General features: G+C 41.9%; 1 protein-coding gene across 1 annotated transcript in view; it reads right to left on the bottom strand.

Annotated features, from left to right (window-relative positions):
* Window positions 1–24,213, bottom strand: part of TWF1 (twinfilin actin binding protein 1) — a 173,444-nt gene extending 149,231 nt beyond the window's left edge. The window contains exon 1 of the mRNA XM_069228826.1: window positions 24,007–24,213. Coding sequence (XP_069084927.1) covers window positions 24,007–24,031 — 25 coding nt within the window. The 5' untranslated portion in view covers window positions 24,032–24,213. The remainder of the gene's footprint in view (window positions 1–24,006) is intronic.
* Between the last annotated feature and the right edge of the window lie 1,311 nt (window positions 24,214–25,524).

The following is a 25,524-nucleotide window of genomic DNA, read 5'->3' as shown; positions in this document are numbered from 1 at the left end:
TGCATACATAATACACACGGGTGGGTTTGCTATTGATTGGATGGACTGCTCTTAAAGATGTAACATATTGTGGGAGATTTCATGGGGCTTTAAGTAGTAACCTCTCCACTGTTCAGCCACCCCCTTGATATCACTGTGCCTCACCCCAGCTATCCAACCTCAACTATTCCCTGATGCAGAATGTGGGCCACACTATTCCCTGCTGCTGCCCACTATTTGGCAACAGCATACCCATATCTTGGCTTTGCCAATGCTTGCTGAATTGTGTCACAAGTATTGGTAGAGCCAAACCATTCCACATATGGAACTTGATTATTTGAAACCCTATTACAAGATTGTCACCGTGTGTGTGTGTGCACACATGCAGGACAGATTTTCTAAGGACAGAAACTAAATACATAAAATCATAAACGTGGGGCCTATTGACTTAGTTTTTCGTTGTACTACAATATTGATAGACTTTCCTAAGGCTTCAACACCACTGCATTCCTGTTCCGGATAGATCAATTACACATTTTGGATGGAGTAACAGTTTGCAAGCTTTTAAACAAGAACTGTTGGACATAAGATAACATTTTCTTTTCTGAAGCTTCCATAAGATCTGTGGCAGAGACGCATTTGAACTGCACGGTCAACGATATTTTTAGAAAAAAAATACTCAAATGCGATTTACCCACATTTTTTATAAGAAATTAGAGAATGCAGGGGTGATTACAAAACCATTGCTGGTTCAATTTTCCCACTCTGGACTGACTTTTATTGACCAGCTTGCATGTCCTTATTTATATTTAGTATTGGGGATATGATGAATATCCAGTAAACTCTGAGAGAACCTAAAGGAGTCTACCTTGCTACTGCTGCAATATGCTTACCATCAACTGGTCACAATTTAACACCTGCAAAACAAAGGTTCATAAGGATAATGTAAATCATCCAGGACCACTTGGTGAGGTCAAGAAGATGAAGCAGGATTAGACAAAGGGATAACAGCCAGCAGCTACGTCACTACCAGGTCTCCTTCCAAGTAGAGTCTTGCTGACCAATCAGGAAAGGAGAACAAGTCCCAACAGACCTTAACATCAAAAAAGTCCAATAGGGCTTGGGCAGAGTCAGATGAGTGTGCTTGCCGGGAATGTACGTAAATGTGCCCTTGCACTTGTGTCGTTATATGCAGTCCAAGCCAGCCAGTACTTGCCTAAGGAGCTAGTACAAGTAGAATACTTTTCAGCATTATACATCCATTTAACAGTACTTTGTTTAATGTGAGTACACGCATGAAGGACATGGGCTATACGGGAAGGTAGGCAAGCCACTGAAACCTCGAACCAGGCCTGAGCCCAGAGCTTGGCTCTGGCTCAGCTCGAAGTCACGTTGAAACCTCGAGTCCATAACGAGCTGAGCTTTCCTGTGGCTTCTGCCCGTCTTCCTCCCACTACCCAGGTTGTGGCGTCAGGGCCAGATCTGCCGACTGTGGAACTGGACAAACAGGTTTGGGTCTCGGCATCGGATCAACATCCTGGGATTCTGAGCAAATCACTTAATCTCCTCATGACTATAAACAATGTACGTAACCTTGCGTAATGTAACTGGTGCTCATGTAAAGCGCTCCAGATCGAGTTCAAAAACTGCAGAAAAACGCACTAAGAGGTAAAAACAAATCGTTAACACAAGGGAAGACAGATATCCATTTACCATCTGATTTGTACAAAGTGAAACCAGAAAACCTGGATGAAGCTGGGTTTTCAGTTTAAATTGTGTGATCTTAGGCAAATATTTTATTTCACCAAAACTCTTTTTTCTCCATTATTACATATGAAAGCACTTTCAAATATGTGATTTCAGACTACCAGTTGTACAAACTACCACTTTTGATAAGTACTTCTTAGTGTACTGTTATAATGTGCCCTATTAATGTCAAAGCTGCCACATGGAAAGAAAACCCCTTTTTGAATATTGAAGAGACTTTAACAACTTTATCATATGTTATGTGTTTTTGTGTATGATTTACAAAATAAATATTTTCATGCAAAGGTTCAAAGATCCGAGAAAGACCCTTGGCTTGGCTCTCCCTATTACTTTGCTGGTTCACCCACCTAAAACACAGAATGCACACCTCAGTGCAGCACATGAAGCAGCTTCGGCTCTACCTATTTTTTTTGTGTTCCTATACTAAATAAGGGAACAGAAGTGAGGGAAAGTGGTCTGACCAGAATCATAAATTGTGGTCATGTATGGAAAGCAATATAACTAGTGGCCAGAGTTACTAGCTCCTGTTCTAGGCCACATCTCGATGCTACAAATGAATTGCTGACCTATCGAGCACCGGAGGTTTCGGAACCGTCCACTACCTTTGAAAGGCTGGGGCTGGGGGAGGGGAAGGGGGTCAGAAAAGATAGCCAAGAGTGTTGGAGGCATGAGTGAAAATGCCCCCATCCCTAATAGTCTAGTCTGTCTCTGAGTAAAGAATGAGTGCCAGTGAGCGAGACCCGCTAGAAGCATTGGCTGAGCGTTACCTTACTTGGGCTTCAGATAGTGTAACTATAGAGCATCTGGCTGTCTTACCCAAATAATACAGGAAGAGTCCTGCTTTCCGAAATCACGTATAAACCAAGATGGTGCACAAGAGGCAGGCTTGGCCCCAATATGAATCGTGTTAAGCAATCACTTTAGTCTACGTGGACAATATTAACACAAAATAATACATTATATTTTAGTTATCTTGGATAGTTTCATGGATGTGTTGCCAATGTTTCTCAATTATCTTTAGCCACAGTGTCTACCAATGCCTTAGAGGGAACAAAGCATGGTCTAGAAAAGATGGAATCCGAAAATAGGTTTTTGAACACTAATGTACTCTAAGTTACTAGAAAATGTTGGATTTGTGTATTAAAACGTATGCAGGGCTTCCGTTGCAAAGGAGTAACCATGTCTAGGAAATATGTTTTCAATAGAGTAAGAACTCGTACAAAGAATCAGAAAAAACATCCTACTTTTATCTGGACACTTTCAGTCATACTTTTCGAAAGAACGCCATTAAAGATAACAACACTTGAATGGCAAAATAATGGCAAACTCCTCCGTAAGTATTCATCAGAGCATGAGGCATAAAAAGCTGGAATAAACCAGTAGAGCATCTAGCTCCCTGCTTGTCCAAATACAGTCCTCACTCTTGTATCATTCACTGCATGCACGGCACTCAGTGCAGCTGGCTTGAAGGCTTCATGCTACCACGACACGAACACCAAAATTAACCCCAAAAATACATTTTTAAAAAATTAGGGGTGCACGAAAATACTTGTTATGTTGTGTATGTCACAGTTCAGTGTAATCTTACCTGATATGGAATGTGTGATTATGCAGTAGTAAACCTAGTGCAGGGGTATATAACATAGGTCCAAGAGGGACGGGTCCATTTAAATTTCCAGACTAACCTTTGACGTTGAAAATAAGTTCTTTGTAGTCATGGTTTGTAATCTGATTTTATGTGGATACCCTACAACCTGGCACAGGCCTCGCCCTGCAGGACGTATGTTACAGACTGAAGCTCCAATACATCCTCAAAGAAAGATGATCCAGCATGAGGTAGCCATGGGAATCTGGGCTTGGGGGTTCTAGTGAGTAAACGGTGACTGGAATGCCTCCTAGGTTAACCAATGACCGTGTATTCACCATAAAGAGGAAGGCACCGAGTCACCAAAGTGCCCTCAGTTTCTGCACCTTGTGATGCCGATGGACCACAGTGTAGGAATAAGCGTGTCAACGAGACAATGGACGGACCATGGAAGCACCGAGGTGACTGGTGTATTTTGGTGGCACAATGTAGTTAACGGGTCTCAAAGGGCCACCTGGTGACCTTAGACCTCTGTAAGTGAGTTTTGAAAGGGCAGGCCAGTAGCCATGACACAAGAGGAGAGGGATGAAATTACAGCACGGTGGGAAGGGTGAGCAAACACTCTACGCCATTCTGGAGCTAACGTGAAAGAAGGAGAATACTGGAAGGAAGGCTCGGACAAGAAGCTATTGTAGACAAACACCTACGATGCAAAGCAGCATGTGCCAGCTGTGCCTTCTTACTACATGCAGTAATAGACGAGGCCAGTGCTGCTATTGGATACAACATATTCCGGAACACATAAACTGGGGCCAAGGTGTGGCAGGGGTGCAAAGGTGGAATCACAAGGGATGGAGACATTAAAAGTCATGAAAAGTGGAGACTGACAGTCAATTTGTACTTTCATTTTTTTTAGAAATCTGCTGCAAAGAAATTGGTTACAAGGACAAATGTCACCGTAAATCGGTTCTAGCTTGATTCCGTTTTAAAATTACTTACAGAGTTAACATACCTGCTATCTTTGTGTGCCCAGCAATTTTCAGGGAATTATAATACCGATAAGGGCTAAATTCGGAATGGTGATAAACGTGGGCCCCACCACCACTCAGTTTTTGGCGCCCAGCACTTATTTTTCCTCATCAGATACCGACTGAGAGCAAGAGAAAGTGAAAAGATGAAGAAAGAGAAAGAAATCATGGCACAAAGGGAACGGTATGAGTGAGACATAGGGACTAAAGTGACTTCAAGGCCAACAGCCTTTGTACTCGGCATGGGGACACTTAATTGCACGGTCGCTAAATCAGAGCTTGCTCACTGGCACTCATTCTTTTACAACTTAAGTACTGCGTAAGATAACTCTGTTGGTTAATGCAGCTGCGGGAGAGTTGTGTTTTTTCCATTCACAATTGTGGTTCATAACGTAGCATAAAGAGTTGATGTGCATGCAGCCAAGCACATCATGTAACATGCAGATCACATATTTGTATAAGGTTAAGAGGGTTACTGCTTCTGACACAGCGATCCTTCATAAATTGCAATCCTCCTAATATAAGACAGAGAGCAATTAAGCGGCAGGAGCTGCATTAAAACTGGAAGTCATGGGTTTAAATCCTAATTTTTTCTCAATCTGTTGTTATTTTAAGTTTGCAGAGGAGGGTTCCTTTGGGTAGTAATAAAGTCTTGATAGTACAGTCAATCGCAATCACTGTATTACAGTTTAAATCCTGGCTGTGCATGTCTACCAGTATGGCTGATATGTGACTACTAGACCATATAACCCTCACTGGTATGTAACATTTTCTGTACATACATTTTCACACTTATATGACTTAACGTATCTCTATGTGTGGTGCTAGTGCTCTGATACCCTTCATTGGAATGAGTAGTGCTAAAAAAAACAATAAAAAAATAAAAATAAAAAATAAAAACAATTAGGAAGTCCTATTTAAATCACTATTTTTTATAAGTACTTATGCCCACAGATAAATCTTACATTCTTGCACTGCATGCACATCTCTAACATGGGGGGAGGGGTTAAACAAAGTAAAAAAAAACTGCCTCCAAGTCACAGATTCTCTGAAGTACCCCTGAAGCGAAAAGCTGTGAGCCTTTGTTTCCTTGTCTAGGTGTGAGGCTCAAGATGGCTTCCAGCTAGGATGATACAGGAATATAAAGGACTGAGGCTTCTTTAAATCAGACCTCTGTTTTAGACCCAAATGGAAGTGAAAATAAGAAAGACCCCTCAACGGCTGCAAGTAGTTGCTGTGAAAAGAAAGCAGATAATGTGGCGGCACTGGTGAATTGTACCCCAGTGTTGAAAAATTACAACTTATTTCATTGGGTAGGCCGGTTCGGGCTCACATATTTTCTACCCCCAATAAATTGTAATTAGACTATTTTGACCACAATCCAATAAAATGATACGTAGTTCCAGCAAATAAGAGCTTATTTGCACTAACAGGCGAACAGTTTGTTAAGGAAGGTGCTCAGTGGGTGCCTTGAAAACACGCACGTGGGTAACCGCGCCTGCAAGCACTCTATAGGACTTTGCACCATGATAAGGATTGTAACTGGCAACAGGAGCAGATTCCCTGTGGCTGCTTAATTACTCCACTTTGCAGCTGACAAGTTCACTTAGTTGCCCACAAACGACATGTTGTACTTATGAATGATCCTGGTGCCGAAAAGGAGCAAGCAGCCACATCCAATTTAATCCAAAGGTTAGGAAAGCCAATAGGTCTGACGTTTTCTTAGTGAAAGAGCAGAAAGAAGCCTGCAGGCTGTCTGCCAAAAGCAGCGACCTCACAGAACGGATCTCGCAGGAACATAAGCTTGATGTGAAGAAGAGGTGTGTTTTCTTTACACGGAGTGAGTGTGTGTGTATCCAGGAAGGTCGACACACAGTTACATTTACGTATTGATTTTTAATTATAAACAAGCATATATTCTCCATTAATAACAAGGCAGCTTACGTGGCCTTAAGACAAGATGGTGACGAGTTTTCTCCTCATTGGTACTTAGAAACAAGTAATTATAGCACCAGTCAAAAAAAAAAAAGAAACCTTAACACGCGTCCGCATGGCCCACGCATTCCTTTGGCCCCAAACCTCACAATACCTTCTGACAAGCGTACCTCTATGCTTGTTTTTTATGACTTCACTTAGTCTTGCGAATCCGTATCTAGACCAGTTTATAGAAAATGAACCTGTTTCTTACATTTTTTGGTTTAACGTAAAACAATTTATCACTTTTTTTAACCTATGACAATGTTTACTGCAGCCCAATAAAAAAAACACATAAAGACATTTCATTACACAATTCGTTTTACAATAGATTTCTTTCTTTCATAAAACATACCCACGAAACATTGTTTCTTTCTTTACTTTGTTAGGTCGAGCCTAGACAGAGCGCATGCGCTGTCTGCAAGACCTGTTGAAATGAGTAAAGGACTTTGCTCCCGCCTGCTGCTGCCTGCCATTTACCATAGGTTGAAGGCAGTGTCGCTCTTGTTTTGCTGCCTCCTAACTGGTCTGGCAGCTGAAAAGTCACTTCCTGTTCTTGGTTGAGGAGCACCGGCCAAGTGCAGTTTAATTACGCCTGTATTGTTTTTCTGTTTGGAATGACTATTATTTTTGTTTCCTGCCCCTATGGTGCTTTCAAGTTTTATACAGCGGAACTGCTGATTGGGTTACTGCTGTATAAAACTTGAAAGTACCATGAGCGAAAAAGAAAAACAAAACAAACAGTGACAAGTAACTGGTAGTAACTGGTAGTTACTTATTGTTTTGTTTTTCAGTCGCGCTCATGGCGCTTTCAAGTTTTATACAGCGGGACTGCCCGCTCTACAAAACATGTTCTCCTTTCCAGTGTCTCACCCAGTCACCTTTTCCTTCCTGCCCCTTCTACCCTCCTACATGGCAAGAAAAGTCCAGTTAGGAATTTACAACACTAATAGAGCTAACTCGAGCAAATGCAAGCCCCATTGCATTGCAAATGCTTGTTTTTTTCCTGTTATTTTGCTAAGTCTTGGTGAATGCAAGCTCCTGCCATTTACAACACCCTGGCTATCTTACAATTTGAGCCAGTCTGTCCATGCCATGGAACAGTACAGTAATCTATGAACAGTATCTTTTGCTACTAAAACATGACAAAAGTACCAAAATACACATAGTGCTTGCTTACCGTATGATGTAAATCAATACATAAAGGCACTATAATATATGTCAGACCTCAATTTTGAATAACCTCACAGTTCACCAAATAGAAGGGGGCCAGATTTTGAAACACCCAAAACCGGGACATTCCTCAAACATAGAAGTAGGACTACTGTTTTGTATCAACTTAGTCCCACAGAATGACAGCTGAAAGCACTTGCACTCTATAAGAGACTATGTAATTGCGACTATTTAGCACAATCATCTTGGTTAACTAAATGCTTTCTGTTACCGGCTGCTAACTTTTTCTGCAGCAAACCCAGGGAAACTTGCCTCGCAAACACTGTGCTATATTTAGTAAATTTTGCTGGGACAGGCGATGAAAAAAGGAAAAAAAAAAAAAAATAAGCCCAGAAATCCAGGACACCAGGTCACCCTGACAAACAGCCCAGTCATCTGCTGCTCTCCTGAAATAAAATGCACATCATGTACAGTGATATAAGTGCTAATAAAGTGCCGCCAAGACTGCACTAGTCTACAGAACACTCTGGTGGTACCAGGAGGTCTGGTCCGACAGATCAGTGTGTGTTCTTAGAGCCCACCCATTACTTACCTTTATTTAAAATTGGATGGCTCCCATGTCACTCTTTTTTCTTTACTTATTACTGGTTACCGCCTCCTTTCACCTCAGCTTTGAGTCTTCGTCGGAGCCATGGGGCATGGACTAACTACAGCTTCCTGTCGTTCGTGTCCTTCCACTGGCCGCAGGATTTTTCAGGTACTCTTTTGTCAACCCCGTCCTCCATTGTCTTTCACCCACCCCTCCGTCCTTCTCCCACTCTCCAATGGCGGGAACCCCCCTCAAACACCCATGCACATTTTTTATTTTAAACGTTGCACAGCAGCACAGGCTGCTGTGCAACATGGCTTAAAAAAATGCTCCAACGCGGTAAATGCTAGTCATGTCACAGCATTTTTTAAAAAACTTTAAACCATGTTTCACAGCAGCTGTACAACATGTAAAAAACATTGACAATTCTTGGCTAACTTTGAGCTGGGTTTTTTCCCATGACTGGATGTCACTAGTTTTCTGCTACCTCAAATCAGCATGGCCACTGTCTAAAGACTAAGTTCGACAGTGAAGCAATCGTTACCAGTCAGTACAAATGCCATGCATCCTTTCTACGGTGACGCAGCTCTGGTAGCGGCTTACAGCCTGCAAGCTCTGCCCTTAACAGGCTGCAGAGTGCAGTCTCTGTAAGTAGGTGCTCTCACTGCCATTAGGTATTGTTCCTACAAGAGATCTATAACTACAAGATCCTCTTGTGAATGCAAGGGATTCAGAGCATGTAGGGTCTAAATGCAGGGGGTTAGTGTGTGGCTGCAGAAGCTCTGTGCTGAATTTGTGTCTTTAAGCGGTTTGAACATATGCACAGAGGTTGAAGAGGTCAAATTGGGCTGGATCTTTGGGGAAAAGAGTGTCCTTGTTTTCATAATTGTACTAAAGCAGTTCACATACTTTTGGTAAAGAAAATACTACCGCCTCAGGACGGTAAATGAAGATTTTGAGGTGTCTCCATCAGAGGGATGGAAGGGTTTCTGTGCTGTGAAGACGAGGGAAAGACAAAGAGCTAAAGAAGTAACAAATCTTCTCCCAGGGTGCCTAATTCCTGTAAGACATGTGAAGGTGTTCAGTTGGTTAATTAACAAGTGTAAAGGCTGCTTGAGATCCAGTGTAGGCTTTATTTGATGGATGACTTAAAGCTTTGCAGTGACAAAGATGTACTATTTTTGAATGGGTGTTACTAGCTTTATTCTGGAGTGTGTCATTGTTAGAAATTTGGTTTCTGGTTGGCAGAAGTATGGGCCCTCTCCAAGCAAGAACCACAATCCTAGTCAGGGTAAGTCAAATATACACCATAAATTAACATGTGCTCACGCTCTGGTAGCTTAGCACAGAGCATGCAGGCTTAACTTAAGAGGTAATGTGTAAAGTATTGGTGCAACACTTCAAACAGAAATAAAATAAAAACACCATTAAAAATCTCTACACCTGATTAGAAGATTAGAGCGTAATTGTAGGAACAAAACAAGACCAAAATGACAAAAATTCAATATGTAGAAGTTGAAAAATTATTTTTTAAAGTATCAACTAAAATGTAGTGCTTAAAAGCATAAAGTGCCAACCGGGAATATTTGGTCGAGCTAGACCAGGTTAAATCCAAACCTTCAGGCTGACCACAATGGAACGTGGGTCAATTACAGTCCCAGACAAGTCCTGCTGAAGATTGACCTTCGCAAAAGTTGAGCCAAGAGTCTTGTTTGCAGGGAAGAAGTTCGCTGGGAGCAATGAAAGCATTACTGGTAGTGGTTCGCAGGCGTGAAGAGTCTGCTGGGTGTCATGGACAGGCAGGCAGGCTGGAGTCTTACGTTCATAAGCGGCGATGCTTGCTGTGCAATGAGACAAGCATCCGGTGGCTCGTGTGGATTCTCCGGACGAGCGAGCCCATCCGTAAAGAGTCTAAAAGTTTGATTTCAGGCACTAAAAAAAACTCTTTCAAGGGCCCAGGACTGGAAAGGCAACTCTTAGGAGTCCAGGAGTAGTAGCAGGTGAGTTGGAAGTCTTTTGTGTCCTTGAGACTTCAGAAAACAGAAGGCAAGCCAGCAAGTCCTTGGAGACGTTCCTGGGTTCAAGTGAGATGGGTCCAGTCCTTCCTCAGAAGGGCAACACAGCAGAAAAGCGGTTCTTCCAGACCAGCAATCCAGAGTGGCAGTCCTTGTAGCAGCACAGCAGCCCTTCTTCCTGGTAAAGTTCTTCACAGGTCGATCAGTTTACTGGCCTGGACTTATACCCAGTTGTGCCTTTGAAGTGGGGGGTGACTTCAAAAAAAGGGCCTCTAAAGTGCACAGAGGTCCCTTCTTGCTGCCTTGTCTCCACACTCACCACAGTAGGGTATGCAACCCTCTGGGGTGAAGCAGGGCACTGCCGATTCATATGCAAGTGTCAGCTTCTCCCTTCCTTCCAGCCCAGGATGGCCCATCAGGATGCCGATGGCCCACCAGTCACACCTAAACACCCTTTGTGTGTGGCTGTCTAAAGGGAATGCACAAAGTCCAGCTGTCACCAAGACCAGACATGTATTAGAGACATGTTGCAGGAACACAGGGCTAACAGTAGGAAAATGCCAACTTTCTAAAAGTTGTAACATTAAATGCAACTTTATTCATAGGTACTAAAAATGACATTTTTACTCCTTCTTAATTAGGAATTACAGCTCATTATATGTAACAAGGAATCCCCAACGTTAACCTATGTGAGGTTAGGCCTCACAGTAGAGAGCAACAAATTTGAGAGTTTTTCACTACTAGTACATGAGAAACTTAAAAGTACATGCCCTACCTTTTAGTTTCATAGCATCCTGCTCTATGAGCTTCCCAGTGCCTACCTTAGGGGTGACATATGTAATGAAAGGGGAGTTGACAACAGGTTTTAAATTCCAAGTCGACATAGCAGTGTAACTGTCCATAAAGGCTCTGCAATGGCAGGCCTGAGACATTTAAGGGCTACCTGAGTGGGTGGCACAAGCAGTGCTGCAGTCCAACGAGTAGCATTTAATTTACAGGCCCTTGGCACATATAGTGCTCTTTACTAGGGACTTGTAAGTAAATTAAATATGCTAATTGTGGGTGCACCCATCCAACCATGTTTAAGGGAGACAGCACATGCACTTTACCATTGGTCAGCAGTGGTAAAGTGCTCAGAGTCCTAAGGCCAACAAAAAGAAATTAGCAAAAATGTGAGGCAAATACGGAAAAGGTTTGGGGGAAAGCCACCCCAAAGCTGTCCGGTTCAACAGTCATTTTAATGGGCACATAAAAACGTGGAACTGTTATCACCTATTGCTAATATCGTATATTTTAACTAACATTTACATACTTTAATTGGACCTTATAGCAGTAAAAATGCACAAGTCACTTTCTGACAGACACACAAATACACACACACACATCATTAACCAACTGATGTTTCATAATGTACACAAATGCATTTCCCATCGATTAGTTTAACTTAACTTTATTTTTCATTAAAGGAGTGTGTGCTATTTTATACACAGTTATCTAAAGATGAAATACCAACAAAATAGTTACAGAATATTTTGTTCGTTTTAGCCAAGTCTTTGACCCTCACCCCCACAATCATGGACTCCATCTCCATAGATGAACTCCTTGGATGGATGCAAATTCACTACTTTTTAGAATATGCAAACATTGGCAGTAGTAGGCTTGGAAACCCACACCAGTCTCAAGATACCATGCGTGCTACTGGCCATCAAACATCCAAAAGGTGATGGGGAAGATGACTGCAAATAGCCTTAAACATTGACAATCCCTTGAGGTAGCATTCCAAACCATTATTTTTCGGCCACTGTGCCAACCTAGGCAGGTGGCCTGATTTAGGATTTAGAAGGCAGAATAAAGGAAGACAGGGTGATCGAGGACTTCACTGTCTTTACTCCACCCACATTGGCAGGAAACACATTCTTGATGGTTCTTGTCAATGTAAGAAAAGTTTAATGAGCAGTTCCATCAAACATACCGGCTGCACATCAAACTTTTCCAAAGTTTGATACTTTTCAAAAAGAAAGTCCCAAAGCAACAGTTTGTGTGTCTTGATGTTTTTTTTAGCACTGCAGGCTGCTGTGCAACATGGCTTAAAGAAAAAAAAAAAACACTATGATGAGGTCAATGCTGTCCGCGTCTTGTTTTTTTTCTTTACTTCACTTTTTATCACTTTAAGCTGTATAACACATCTAAAAAAACATTGACAAAACCAATAGATCTTCAATAGGCAAAACCTATTTGCTTTGCTAATGCTTCTTTAGCTATCTAATTTACAACTAGTGGCTACGTTTATTTTGCTGCCTGGGCCTATGTTCTGTCCCAGGCTGACCCTAGTAGTAGCCTCAAAAAAGTTACATGCATTTAGGGGTAGACTAACATATTTCAGTGTCTGATCCCACATCACCCTTACTGCGAAGCACTAGTCTTCCAAATTAGCTTTCCTTGACTCCAACTACGGCTGCTCCTTCAGACACTCTAGTAGTAACCACAGTTAACTCTCCAGTCAGCCTTAGTGCTGCTGGAGGAGGGGACAAAAGCAGTAAAAGAGCTGGTAAAAGAGGGATTACTGTGGATGTAATCATTTGGCAATCTGGGGGAATGGATATGCCTCTTATTGTGAGCAACTAATGACTGGTAGCACTAGCAGGTAAAATAATGCATAGGCATGTTTTTAACTTTAGTCATTGGTTCATTACACTAAAGCATTTTTTCCTCATTTCTGACCAGCTATACTTTCTTATACATTGTTTTACCTTCTGAACCGTTATGCACTCTAAATCTGTTACAAGAATAGTAGTGTTACTATTATTAATCCACTATTCATAACTACTTCTGGTCGAGCAGTATGAAGCAAATTAAGCATCCTACTGCTGTATTACCCTCACCTTTTAACACCTTTGCTGCCAGGCCTTTTCCCCCCTCAGGTGCCAAGCCTTTTTTTGGCTGTTTGGGGCAGTTCGCGCGTAGGCCCTCATAACTTTTTGTCCACATAAGCTACCCACGCCAAATTTGCGGCCTTTGTTTCCCAACATCCTGGGGTTTCTAGAGGTAGCCAGACTTTGTGAGTTCCCTTGAAGGAGACCAAGAAATTAGCCAAAATACGGCACAAATGTTGTTTTCTTTAAAAAAAAAAAAAAAAACAATGGAAAAAAATGACTGCAGAAGAAGGCTTGAGGTTTTTTCCCTGAAAATGGCATCAATAAAGGGTTTGCAGTGCTAAAATCACCATCTTCCCAGCTTTCATGAACAGGCAGACTTGAATCAGAAAACCCAATTTTTCAACACAATTTTTGGCATTTTACTGAGACATACCCCATTTTTACTATTTTGTGTGCTTTCAGCCTCCTTCCAGTTAGTGACAGAAATGGGTGAGAAACCAATGATGGATCCCAGAAAGCTAAACATGTCTGCAAAGTAGACAAAATTCTGAATTCAGCAAAGGGTAATTTGTGTGGATTCTACAAGGGTTTCCAATAGAAAACAACAGCTGAAATAAAAAAAATATTGAAATTGAGGGGAAAACCACAGCCATTTTTCTCCACATTTTACTCTGTAACTTTTTCCTACAATGTCAGATTGTTTAAAGCAATATACCGTTACGTCTGTCGGACTCTTCTGGTTGCGGGGATATATAGGGCTTGTAGGTTCATCAAGAACCATAGGTACCCAGAGCCAATAAATGAGCTGCACCTTGTAATGGGTTTTCATTCTATACTTGGTATACAGCAATTCATTTGCTGGAATATAAAGAGTGAAAAATAGGTATCAAGAAAACCTTTGTATTTCCAAAATGGGCACAAGATAAGGTGTTGAGAAGCAGTGGTTCTTTGCACATCTCTGAATTCCGGGGTGCCCATACCAGGATGTGAATTACAGGACATTTCTCAAATAGATGTCTTTTTTTTTTTTACACACTGTCTTACATCTGGAAGGAAAAAAAGGAAAGAAAGACAAGGGGGAATAACACTTGTTTTGCTATTCTGTGTTCCCCAAGTCTCCCGATAAAAACAGTGCCTCACTTGCGTGGGTAGGCCTAATGCTCGTGACAGGAAACGCAACATGGACACATCACATTTTTATAATAAAATCTGATGTATTTTTTGCAAAGTAACTAACTGTGGATTTTGGCCTCTAGCTCAGCTGCCCCCCAGGGAAACCTACCAAACCCTGCGCATTTTTGAAAACTAGACACTTAGGGGAATCCATGATGGCGTGACTTGTGGAGCTCTCACCAGGTTATGTTACCCAGAATCCTTTGCAAACCTCAAAATTTGGCCAAAAAAACACTTTTTCCCCTCACATTTCGGTGACAGAAAGTTCTGGAATCTGAGAGGAGACACAAATTTTCTTCCAACCAGCGTTCAACCTCCCCCCTCCCCAAGTCTCCCGATAAAAATGGTACCTCACTTGTTTGGGTAGGCCTAGCGCCCGTGACAGGAAATGCCCCATAACACTATCTGGACACATCAAAATTATCAAATACAAAACAAGTGGGGGGGGCGAGGGAGTACTGCGGTTTTAGTCCTGGGCTCAGCAGTCATCTAAGGAAACCTACCAAACCCAGACATTTCTGAAAACTAGACACCCGAGGGAGTCCAGGGAGGTGTGAATTGCGAGGATCCCCCAAAGTTTTCTTACCCGGAATCCTCAAATTTAGCTAAAAAAAAAAAAAAAAAAAAAAATTCATTTTCCCCACATTTCTGTGTGGGATCACTGCACTGGGACAAGTATCACCTAACGTCCCCCTCAGTCTCCTCCCAAACAAAACACACAGATACACACACACCAATCTCTGGTGTCTGGCGGTTTCTGTCCCATTTGGGGCAGATTGGCCTAACAAAAATAGGCCAATCTGCCCCAATGGGGGCTGAAATGGTAAATACAATTTGTCCCCCAGGGGAGTGACCCTTGCCTAAAGGGTCACTCCCCAACATAAAAACATAAAGTAAATAAAAAAATATATATATCCCTGGTGTCTAGAGGTTTCTACCCCCTAATTATATTAGGGCGATCTGCCTTTGGGGGGGCAGAAAAGGCCTAAAAATATTTTTCCCCCCGGGGAGAGGCCCTTGCCCAAGGGGCTGCTCCCCTTATGCGTAAGAATAAAAAAAAAAAAATCCCTGGTGTCTAGTGGTTTCTGCCCCCCGGGGGGCAGAAATGGCCTAAAAATAAGTTGCCATCCGGGGAGCTACCTTTGCCTAAGGGGTCGCTCCCCACACATAAATAAAACAAAAAAAGGGAATGTATCCTTGGTGTCTAGGGTTTTTTTTTACCCCCCCTGGGGGCAGATCGGCCTAATTAAATTAAGCCGATCTTCCCCCGGGGGGGCAGAAATGGCCTAGAAATTATTTGGCACCCTGGGGAGGGGACGCTTCCCTCTTGACAATTCCCTAAAAAACAAAAAATAAATTCTGTGGTGTCTAGTGGGCACTTCTGCTGCTCGATCGCATCGCGATCAGGCATCAGAAATGCTAGCAAGGCATGAAAGGAAAGGAAAGGCCTTTCCTTTCATGCCTCTGCCGGCCACCTCCTCCTGAGCGGAAGAGAAATGCTAAGCATTTCTCTTCCGCATCAAGCTGGAAGCATGCTTCCAGCGTGATGGGGGGTGACCTCTAATGAGGTCAGCACGCAATTGCGTGCTGACCTCACTATGGGGTGGGGTGGTGTGGAAGGGTAAGCGATTACCCTTCCAGCCCTGACCTGGGGGAGGTTGGTGGGGGGAGGGGACCCTCCGGGGGAGCGCTGGCACTTCCCCCGAGGGCCCGTGTATTGAAATTAAGTATGTTTGACTACTGACTTTGTGTTTCACCACTGTGCATATTAGTTGTTCAATGTTCACCAGTAGCACATTACATTTTGTATTCAGTTTAGCTGCCTATTGGCTTTAACGTGGCATTAGACTTTGCAGTTGAGACATTGCAGATGAGCTGTGTTTTTCCACATGGTAAACTAAGCTTTTGTTTTTTCGTATTTTCCCTCACCGAACACTAGCATGATAAGGAAGCGCATATTTTGTGTTTTTCTCTAATGCGGCCTTGGGAGAGACAGCCTTGAAAACTTGGCCAACTTTCGACTGTGTTTCTTCCAACTCTGACCTACAGTGGCCAGCATGTTTTAAATATTATAAAAGGTGTCCCTGGGCAGCAGTGAGGGGAATTTTCCAAGACTTCAGTCAGGAGTGGACGTCAACTGCCTGACCTGTCCCGTGAGGGTGGAAAATTTCTTTCTCGCAGTTGAACAGGGGTCATCAACTTGCTGGCATGAGAAAGATGACGAGCAGTGGTAGGCCCTACGGTGATGAATTTTTACTTTTATTCTTTGCTTTGACAGTTATGCTATAATATAATCACATGTATTTGCTGTGTACATTGCAATTGAGAATCACTTTGATATATTTTCCTCTCATTGCTGTGACTATTTTTAAACATGTGCCTCCAACCTACAAATCTCCTCTCTCAGGAACCTCGTGGTGAAGTAATAATAAATGTCTTCTTTAAACTAAGAAGTGCATTCCAGAGATTGTTGTCAGCTTGGTCAGTAGTGAAAGCAAAACAGGCCGGTAGATGGACGTAATGGTTACGTCTGTGGCGCCTGAGAGACGCAGCCACGGACGTAACAATTACATCCATGGCGTCTAAAGGGTCACAAACTACAACCTACTATGCTTTAATGTATATTCACTTGTTTCACAGTGACTAAAATTAAGTTCTTTTTTTTTTGTTTTGCTTCATCTCTGCCTGTTACCCGAGTGAGACCTAACTGCCTCAATTCAGAACATATTTTTCCAGAAATTACAATGCACTCCCCTAACACTCCCTTCTTCACTCCTCCCACCCCCCCCAGGTAGGATAAACTACTCAAAAGAGCCATTTCTCTTTAAAAGTCCAGTCATGCAGCTAAGAGACATGGTTGGGGTGGCCGGATGTTGTATCGAGGTGAGATTGAAGTGTGCCAGTGCAATTGAAGGAGAGCTGCCATTGCTTGAAACTGGAAATCTGAGAGGTAGGTGAGTCTACTGCCATCCCAGGCAAACATGTCTGCACAGATAAGAGACTCACTGCACTTCCGCTGTGCTTAGCCACTTAGAATCACGGTTAATCTATAAGGGCAGTGCCAGGCATATCAGTAACAGAGCAAGGATGTGATGGGCCCTGTTGCAGATAAGGAGAATGGCCCAATTGACTGCTGTAGGTGTAGTAAAATACAGCGATTATCAGGGTTCAATATGGCCCTTATGTATCTGGGACCTAAAGTCACAGCACCTGCTACACCACAGGTAACTTTGCCCCTAAGACACACATGGAAAATATAGCAGCAACGGCGGCAGCTTTGGGTTGTCCCATTGTTTGCCACTAATGCTTACATTGCTGTCCTTACAGCTGAGGTGCGTGTGACACCTTCAGTCCATTCTGGTATTACAGTCAACGTCAACAGGTCACAGTACAAGCATTGGCAAAGCCAATAGTTCTCACCTTTGGAACATATTGGCTTTGCCAAAGCATTCCGAGGATGCTGAACGGCATCAGTAAAAACAATCTTTTTAGCATATGCTGTTTGCCATTGGGGAAAAGCAGAACAAAAGGCGCGATGACACAGCTGCTGTTGGTGATCGAGTCATAATTTACACGCATGGATGCGTCGTCACACATGCAAGAGGCCTACAGAATGACACAGGTGCTGTTTTCTTGAATTTATTGACTGATCCAAGATGGCGGACCCCACTTTCACTGGTCGCTGAAAAAACACTGAAAAAAAATTAAGGGGGCAAAACCATTTTTGCAGAGGTACTAAAGCAATCTGCGGCTTGAAAAGAATATATATTTCACAAAGCTAATGTCTTGCTTTGTCAATGCTTGGTTAAAACTTTTATTGTGTGGATGTAGCGGGCCACTTCTCATTCTTAAAAATAAAAAAAGTCTAAAAGCAAAAATATTTGTATGGTCTCAAAAAGCACATATTAAACACAGTAATCCCTGGCACTGATGGGAACAACTGGGTGTGGAAGTGCTCTTGTCACAGCTGAGGGCATTGAAACTATGCAAATGTCACACCAGCAAAAAGCAAACCGGGTAGCTACGTAGGAGGCAGAATAATACGCCCGGCAGTCAACAGCATGACCGTAACAAATAGTCATCTGAAGCCATATCTATGTATATTTTTGAAATATTCCCAGTGCAGCCAAACGTAAATCTGAATGAAAAAACATAACCACAGCGCAGGAGTCCCTAACACATATATAATAATATATATGCATTTTAAAGATGCTATTTCTCCTCCAATCGCCCATTAAGTTGAATGCGAGGAAAGATAATTAAAATGTGACACAGTGATACCTGGATACCACACATTCCGCATGTTGTATAATATGGTAATAATAATGCATACAAGCAGATTTGTTATGCTACAGAACCCTATACACTCGCTTCATGTAGTTAGGGGACTTAATCGTTATGTAGTCTATGTACCTAACAACATCCAATCAACAAGAAAACAGCTGGTTTCTTTTTCTTTTATCCGGTGTGTTTTCTCAGTTGATTTTTTATGTTCAAGTCTCCCCTCCCCTTAAGGAAACTACATAAAATAAAACATTTCTAATCAATAGACTCGAAGATTTCATCAGGGTGTCTGACAATATTCCGGGCATGTCCCGATAATCACTAAGGATCAGCAAGTCTTTAAGTGGTCGAGCGGACACTCCTATAAACCGTGCATTCTTATACTGATCCATAATAGAAGGTAGCTTAAGGTAAATGGTTGTTGGTATCACCCAAATGAGTTGAATCTTTCAGCCACTGAATCTCGGCATACGCAAGAAAACAGCCTAATTTATGGGACTGTTCAAAACAAAGATGGAAGGAGACAGGGAATGGACTGGCAGTAAAAGTTGCGAGAAAGCAAGATTGAGTCAAAGGGACTACTCACCACCTTAGCTGAATGTTTAAAGGTTTGTGCCATCGTGTTAATTAATCACAGTGTGTTCGCTATAGGTACAGCCCTTCCTCTACTTAAATACTTTGTACAATCTATCCTAAAAGACTGCTGCCAACTGTTACATAATAACCTGTGGACGATCGCCCTGTTAATGTGCTCTGCCTTACTGAATGGAGGTGTACAGCAGGGGAGACAGATAATTGCATGGGCTGTTGCTTGTGTTTTGTCATCTCTGAACGTTTTGTCATCTTCAAACAAACTTCAATACCTACAAAGCATTCTTACTGTTACAAGAAAATCTCCTCACAAATCCTGGAACCCCAGAGTAATCTTAGGAGTATTCAATCCTACAGCACAAAACTCACCCTCACGAGTAAAGGTATCCATACAACCATCACAGCATGTCTGCCCCAATTAGAATAACTACTTCACAAATAAAGGCCACCCCATCTTAAACTATCCAATTGTCCATTTTCAAATACTATAACCCGTGTTGGATGGCTCTATCCTACAGAATATAATCAGTGTAGAAATGTCTACCCAGAACTTCGGTTTTGAGATAAATTCAGACTAATTTTCTTCTGCCCAAAACCATCAAAATATCCAAATGATGACACTGCTGAAACTGCCTAAAGAACGAAACAGGACCATCAGATTTACTGGGCAACTAAAAGCTGCATTCATTAAACGGAAGCTGAAACGTTGTAGTAGAAATATATTTTTGTTCTTTAATGAGATCATCTGTTTGAGTCACTTCTTTCTTGGATATATATATATATATATATATATATATATATATATATATATATATATATATATATATATATATACACACACACACAAACAAAAAGGAATAGAGAACTCTGGGTAGTTCCCAAGTTTAGGTGGAGAGCAGCTCTAGTAAGGAGCACCCTGCAACACCAGCGACACTCTAGATTTGCTCACCTCAAATGTCTGTTTATCTATCAAAGTCTTTAAGCATTGGATCAGCTCAGTGCTATCCACGCCGAGCTAGATAGTGACAAAGTCTTTTGCCATTTGTACAGCAAAGTCTTTAAGCATAGGTTTGACTAGACCAACGCAACAAACCCTGCATTGGGCTAATCAGTTTTTGCTAATACCTGCTCGGACCAGTACAGTTACATTTAGAGACTTTTTAATACAGCTGTAAAACTGTGGAACATTTTCCAACTCTAATCATTTCAAACCCTCTTTTATTAGGTTCAGGACAGAGGTGGGCAAACCACAGCATGGCTCAGACTCACCTTGAGGTTCTCTTAGAAACTCAAACCAAAAACTAGCCTAGCCTTCATGTGGCTTCTGCCGCCCAATCATCGTCGCAATCACCAAGACCCACTCCCCTTCATCTAGTGCATGAACTATATAAAGTGCAGCCAGTAAACCTAGAAACAATCCCGACTTCCCCATATGACTATATTGTGTGATCCTAGGCCATTAACCTAGTGCACTGTGCTTCCTTTTCCTTCACATTAGACAACACCTTAAAATACATCGGTTTAGGATGAAAGCTCTTCAAACACTTTTCTTACATGTTTTAATGGAATATGGCCTAACAGCTAGAGCTGTCGACCACAAAACTGTAGGATGAAGCTTGAATCCAGGCTTCTGAAACCCCACTCTCCCAGAGTCTTTAAAAAAAAAAAAAAGGGGGTGTAATATAGTCTAGTTCTTCTGCAAAGTGCTCCAATGACCTAGGTCCAAGTTTGCTCTATTTAAAAAGCAAATACAATGCTAAGGAAATACACTTCTGTAAAATAGAGTCGTTATCATGTTTTTACATGCTGATTTACAAGCCAAATATGTTAAAGGTTCGTCTTTTGTTTGGGTTACTGGAGCCCTGTTCGACCCTTGGATCCCCCTATTAATTTGCTGGCTCGCCCACCTCTATTTCAGGAAATCTATCAAAACCTGTTTATTTAAACCTGTACCCGTCTTTTTTTACTTTTAGCTGTTATGTTGTCTCTTTTAGAACCAAGAAGCTGTGCATTATTTGGCAAATGTAACACAATTAATAGAGCTAAGCAATAGACCGCGCTGGGGAAAATCAATTTCTGGTCTGCTGACACTGCCCAACAGAATGGTCATTCCTACCAAAGACTGGGTGGCTGCACACTTGAACATCTCATCTCAAAGGCCAGACCCCGGCATCATGGTTTTACTAACCATAATTGATTTTGAGTTTATTCACATTATTACACTGTCACAACATCAGGGATACGATGCTGCTAGATGAAGCCACAAAATATTTGCAGCACCCCTCCGTGGCTGATGCATGACACCAAAACATACTGCTCACAGGTCCAATCTTAACAAACACTCTTTCACCCAAGCACAAAAAACTAAGTAGCCTCTTTCTCGACCAAGCACAAAGTGCCCTGGGGCCTCAAAAGGGGTAGGAAAGCACTGGACATATGTTACAGTTCAATAGAGTACACCACAACACACGTCAGTATGCTTTTGAAAGATCAAAGCTTTTGTGAATAACACTCAAGCGTAAATTCGAGCAAAACCATATCCATTCTTATGAGATCCCACACTTTCAAGATGGGGACCCAGGTCACCTGGACAAATGTCCCGTTCATATAAGATATCAAGCATTTAAAAAAAAAAAAAAAAGTAATACTGGAACATGTCAACCCAAGTTAATTTCGTGGTTGAAGGGAGCACAGTTACTCCCACAAAAAGTATGTTTTGAACGAGGATGCCCCATTTGTATTGAAAAGTCTTAGAGATGTTGTTACTTGAAGCTACAACTACCGTAACTGGCAGTGCCATGGGCTGTTAAAGTTGTATGCCAACTCCAGACGGAGAAGAAAGAGGAAGGAAGTCCTTTAAAACAACCCTAAAAAAAAAATAGGCATTTATCTCAGCAGCTTCAGGGGAACTTCCACTGATTCTATTGTAGAACAAACCTCAATTAACACCCTTTCTCCATCGTGCACCCTGTAGAATTTAATCTGAGAAGATTGGCAGTTCGTTTAGCACATACTATAAACGGATTTGTCACTTGCCAATAATATCTTCTCCTGTCACTAAAATCAACGGTACTCACACATCAGTCGCTACAGACTGATTTAACTTGTTGGGAAAGCATGACTCGATAACATACATTTCTCCAGAACAAGTGTACTAGCCTGTAGGCTATTACAACGAAACATCACTCAGCAAGTGTTAAAAATTTCAAAAGACTAATCAATGAGAAGCTGTAATTCCTTGTGCAAACCCAGTCAAATTACATTTCTTTCTTAAGAACGGTGCAGAAGCACAAATCAAGTGATGTTGAGGGGAGGCATCAAAGATACTCTTTATGGAGCCCATTTCATTTTCCACATAGTGCTTTTTTGCATTTCGGTGCGTACCTTCAAACAAACGTGAGTAACACGTCCCTGCAAAAATATCAAATACATAAACTGAGCAAGCATTCGACAAGACAAATAAAGAATCAGTCAAGTTTCATAAAGCACATTGACAAAGCTCTGAGCCACAACCTTTTGGTGTCGTTTTATGGCTTTTAATTGAGGACAAAATTCTGACTAAAATAGAGCAGCGACGGGTAGGAAAAAAGGGTACAGCACACACATACACAAAATTTAGAAACAGTCAGGAGCATACACTGTTGTTTTCACAGCCACAAACCAATGGCAGGTTATATAAAAAAAAAAAAAAAAAAACACTTTCCTTGTCATAACCAGAAATAACTGACTGAAACAGCGAATACACACATATTCCACAATACACACAACAGGAAGCAGACTTATCTTTCTTGTGTCAATACCAAAACCTCACGTGTAAACCCTTTGATTAAATCCTGTACTGACTCAAAAGAAATGTTTGGAAATTCAAAACGACAGAAAAACAGCAAGATCCGATTTTAAGAGGAAAAAAGCGGCCAAATCAGTCTCCACGCAACGAGCAAAGTGTAATAACTGCAAGACGTAAATAAGTGCAGTCGTCATGCTCTAAATAATTCATTTGTTTTAAAAAGCAGAGTAGGGCATTTCCTAGGTGGGCCACAATGACTCTAAGAATATTTCAACCACAGTGCTAAGTAGGGTAGTGAATATTTGCAACCTGGATTATCAAATATCTTCTTCAAAAGGAGGTAGCACCGTTAAACCGAGTCGGAGCGCTGAAGTTGTCTAGATTCGTGCATGAATAACTCATGTTGCAACTTAACCTTTGGAGGTTTGTAGTCCTGTTTATTATGCCTTTGGAAAACGAACATTACAAGAACTATTTACGAATGGGCTTGGGAAAGTTGAGAGTTCTGAACTAGCGGTTTCTTATTTCAAGGGATGGCTCAATGAGTCAATACTTGAACACCTGGACCTTTGTGCCCGACTGCATGAAAGAACTACTTGGCGAGAGCACTCTTAAACAGGACAAAGGGGCATAAACGGCAGGTACAGGAGGTAAACCTTTTGTTTCTTCCGGTCCCAGGCAGCTCAGTTTCAGCGTTAATCCCTTCGTCGCACAGTTTACCTGTGTACCTGTACAATATAGAGATGCACAGACACAATACTCTCCGAAACACATAAGTAATGGGGTCCAAATGCGCTGCACATTATTGCCAACACTTGCCTTGCGTTAAGAATTATTAAACAACATCGAGAAGTTGAGTTGTTTCTCCGTTTCCATTTAAAATAACGCGAATCCCCGCTCTAAAAATGGTTTCAGCACCACTGCGCGGGACTGTCTCTCCTACCCACACCCAGACTTCCTCCCGAAGGAACCATTCATTCCTTCTCCGTCTAGCCCGTGAATCGAGAGGCGTGTCTGCCGCAGCCGCACAAAGAGTCCACCCAGCAGTTGTATCCTACTCCTTACAGCACTGGGAATCGTGTATGAGAGAAACTAAAATGTCGTGCTATTGCACCCCTCGTATCCCAAGCGCTCATGGGGTCTAGTGCAGGACGTGGGTCCCTCCCATGGGCTGGAGACGGTTACCTTGGATGCCGGTCTGGTGAGACATGCTGCAGCAGCTGATGGTAAAGCTCTAACCAGGAAGTGTCCAAGCGAAGATCAGATCGCTGAGCTCAGCCACTGCAGCGGCTGCCGGCTGAACGTCACTGCCCCGCGACGCTGTTGCTCGGCAACTAGCAGCCAAGAGGACTCTTACTAGCGCGTTGGTAGGACTCGATGACGTCAGACACCAGGACTGTTGGCAGAGGCTGTGACTCTTAACTACGCTCGCCATCAGCTGCCAAGGGTAGAGTCCTCGCGCCAGGGCACTCCCTGTGCCTGTGGGTGTAGTAACACAGCTTGGCAACCTATACAGAAACGCGCAGTAATAGCTTTGGAGCCCCATGGGCATTAGCAGTAACGTTCTCGCAAATAGGGATGCCATATCGCTCCAAGTCAGAAGTAAATCAATTTTGGAGAGCCGACTAGCATGGGGGAAGAGTCGAGGCGACGGTCTGGGTCGGACTAACTCGTGCACGAGTCGAGCTTTGAAAATATTTGATATATAAACAATCCAGCAGACATCAAAACATCGTGTAAAAATATAATAGTCTCTTTAAAATTAAAAAAGTATTTCTTTAACAAGTGGGGCGTTTCAACTTACTACATCAAATTGATTATATCATCGTTTTAAATATTCACAAGCATTTGCAATGCAGTAGGTCGATTGGAAGCTGAAATCATATTGTAAAATGATTGTCAGTGAGAGAGCGTAGTTTAAATAATACATATTAAAATGAAATGCTCATATCAATGCTTAACGATTTTGCATAGAAAACGACAATAATAGTGATTTTGCTTAAGCGTGCATTTGAATTATGACTATAATGTGTGTGGCCACCAATGTATACGTGAACTAATAAATAGAATCATTAATGATATGGTTAATCAAGTTATATTAACGATTACGATATTGCATTTATATTGAAAATCTTATAGGCCTTAAGTTAGCGTGAGCTGTGGGATTAGCTGCCTGGCTCTCATATTAAAAGCATTTTTTTGTTTTTCAGTGTGCTGACTCGCAGAGGGCCATGACCCTGCAAAATTGTACTTTTCTTCAAATTGGAAGACTAATGTATCTTTATAAATCCGTTCTCATCCGCTTATTTGGTGCCTTAGTTAAAGTTTGAATACAATGTTGAAACAAACGTAGATTAATGTAATGTACAAGGACGTTTAAACCATGGACAATGGAACTGCTGACCAGAGAAGACGTGCCAAGATGTGAAATAACCCCCGGATGTGCTAACTCCGAAGACGTCAATTATGAAGACCAATCAAAATGTTATGAATTAATGTGGGGTGACAATTAGAATTACCTAATGCTTAAATTGATAGGTTAAAAATAGTGGGGTATAGTAAATGACCAATAGAATTTTAGGGGAAGGTATTACGAAAAAGGGCCATAATGTGTGTGGTTTAGGGTTCTTGCGCTTGCTTAGCTTATGCCTTTTTGCAGGTGATTGTGAAATTTGTGTGTATTTAGGCCAAGTAAATGTTGTT

This window comes from Pleurodeles waltl, chromosome 4_1 (genome assembly GCF_031143425.1).
Source record: "Pleurodeles waltl isolate 20211129_DDA chromosome 4_1, aPleWal1.hap1.20221129, whole genome shotgun sequence".
NCBI lineage: Eukaryota > Metazoa > Chordata > Amphibia > Caudata > Salamandridae > Pleurodeles > Pleurodeles waltl.
The sequence above is the reverse complement of the archived record's forward strand: the minus strand, read 5'-3'. Positions and strand labels throughout refer to the sequence as shown.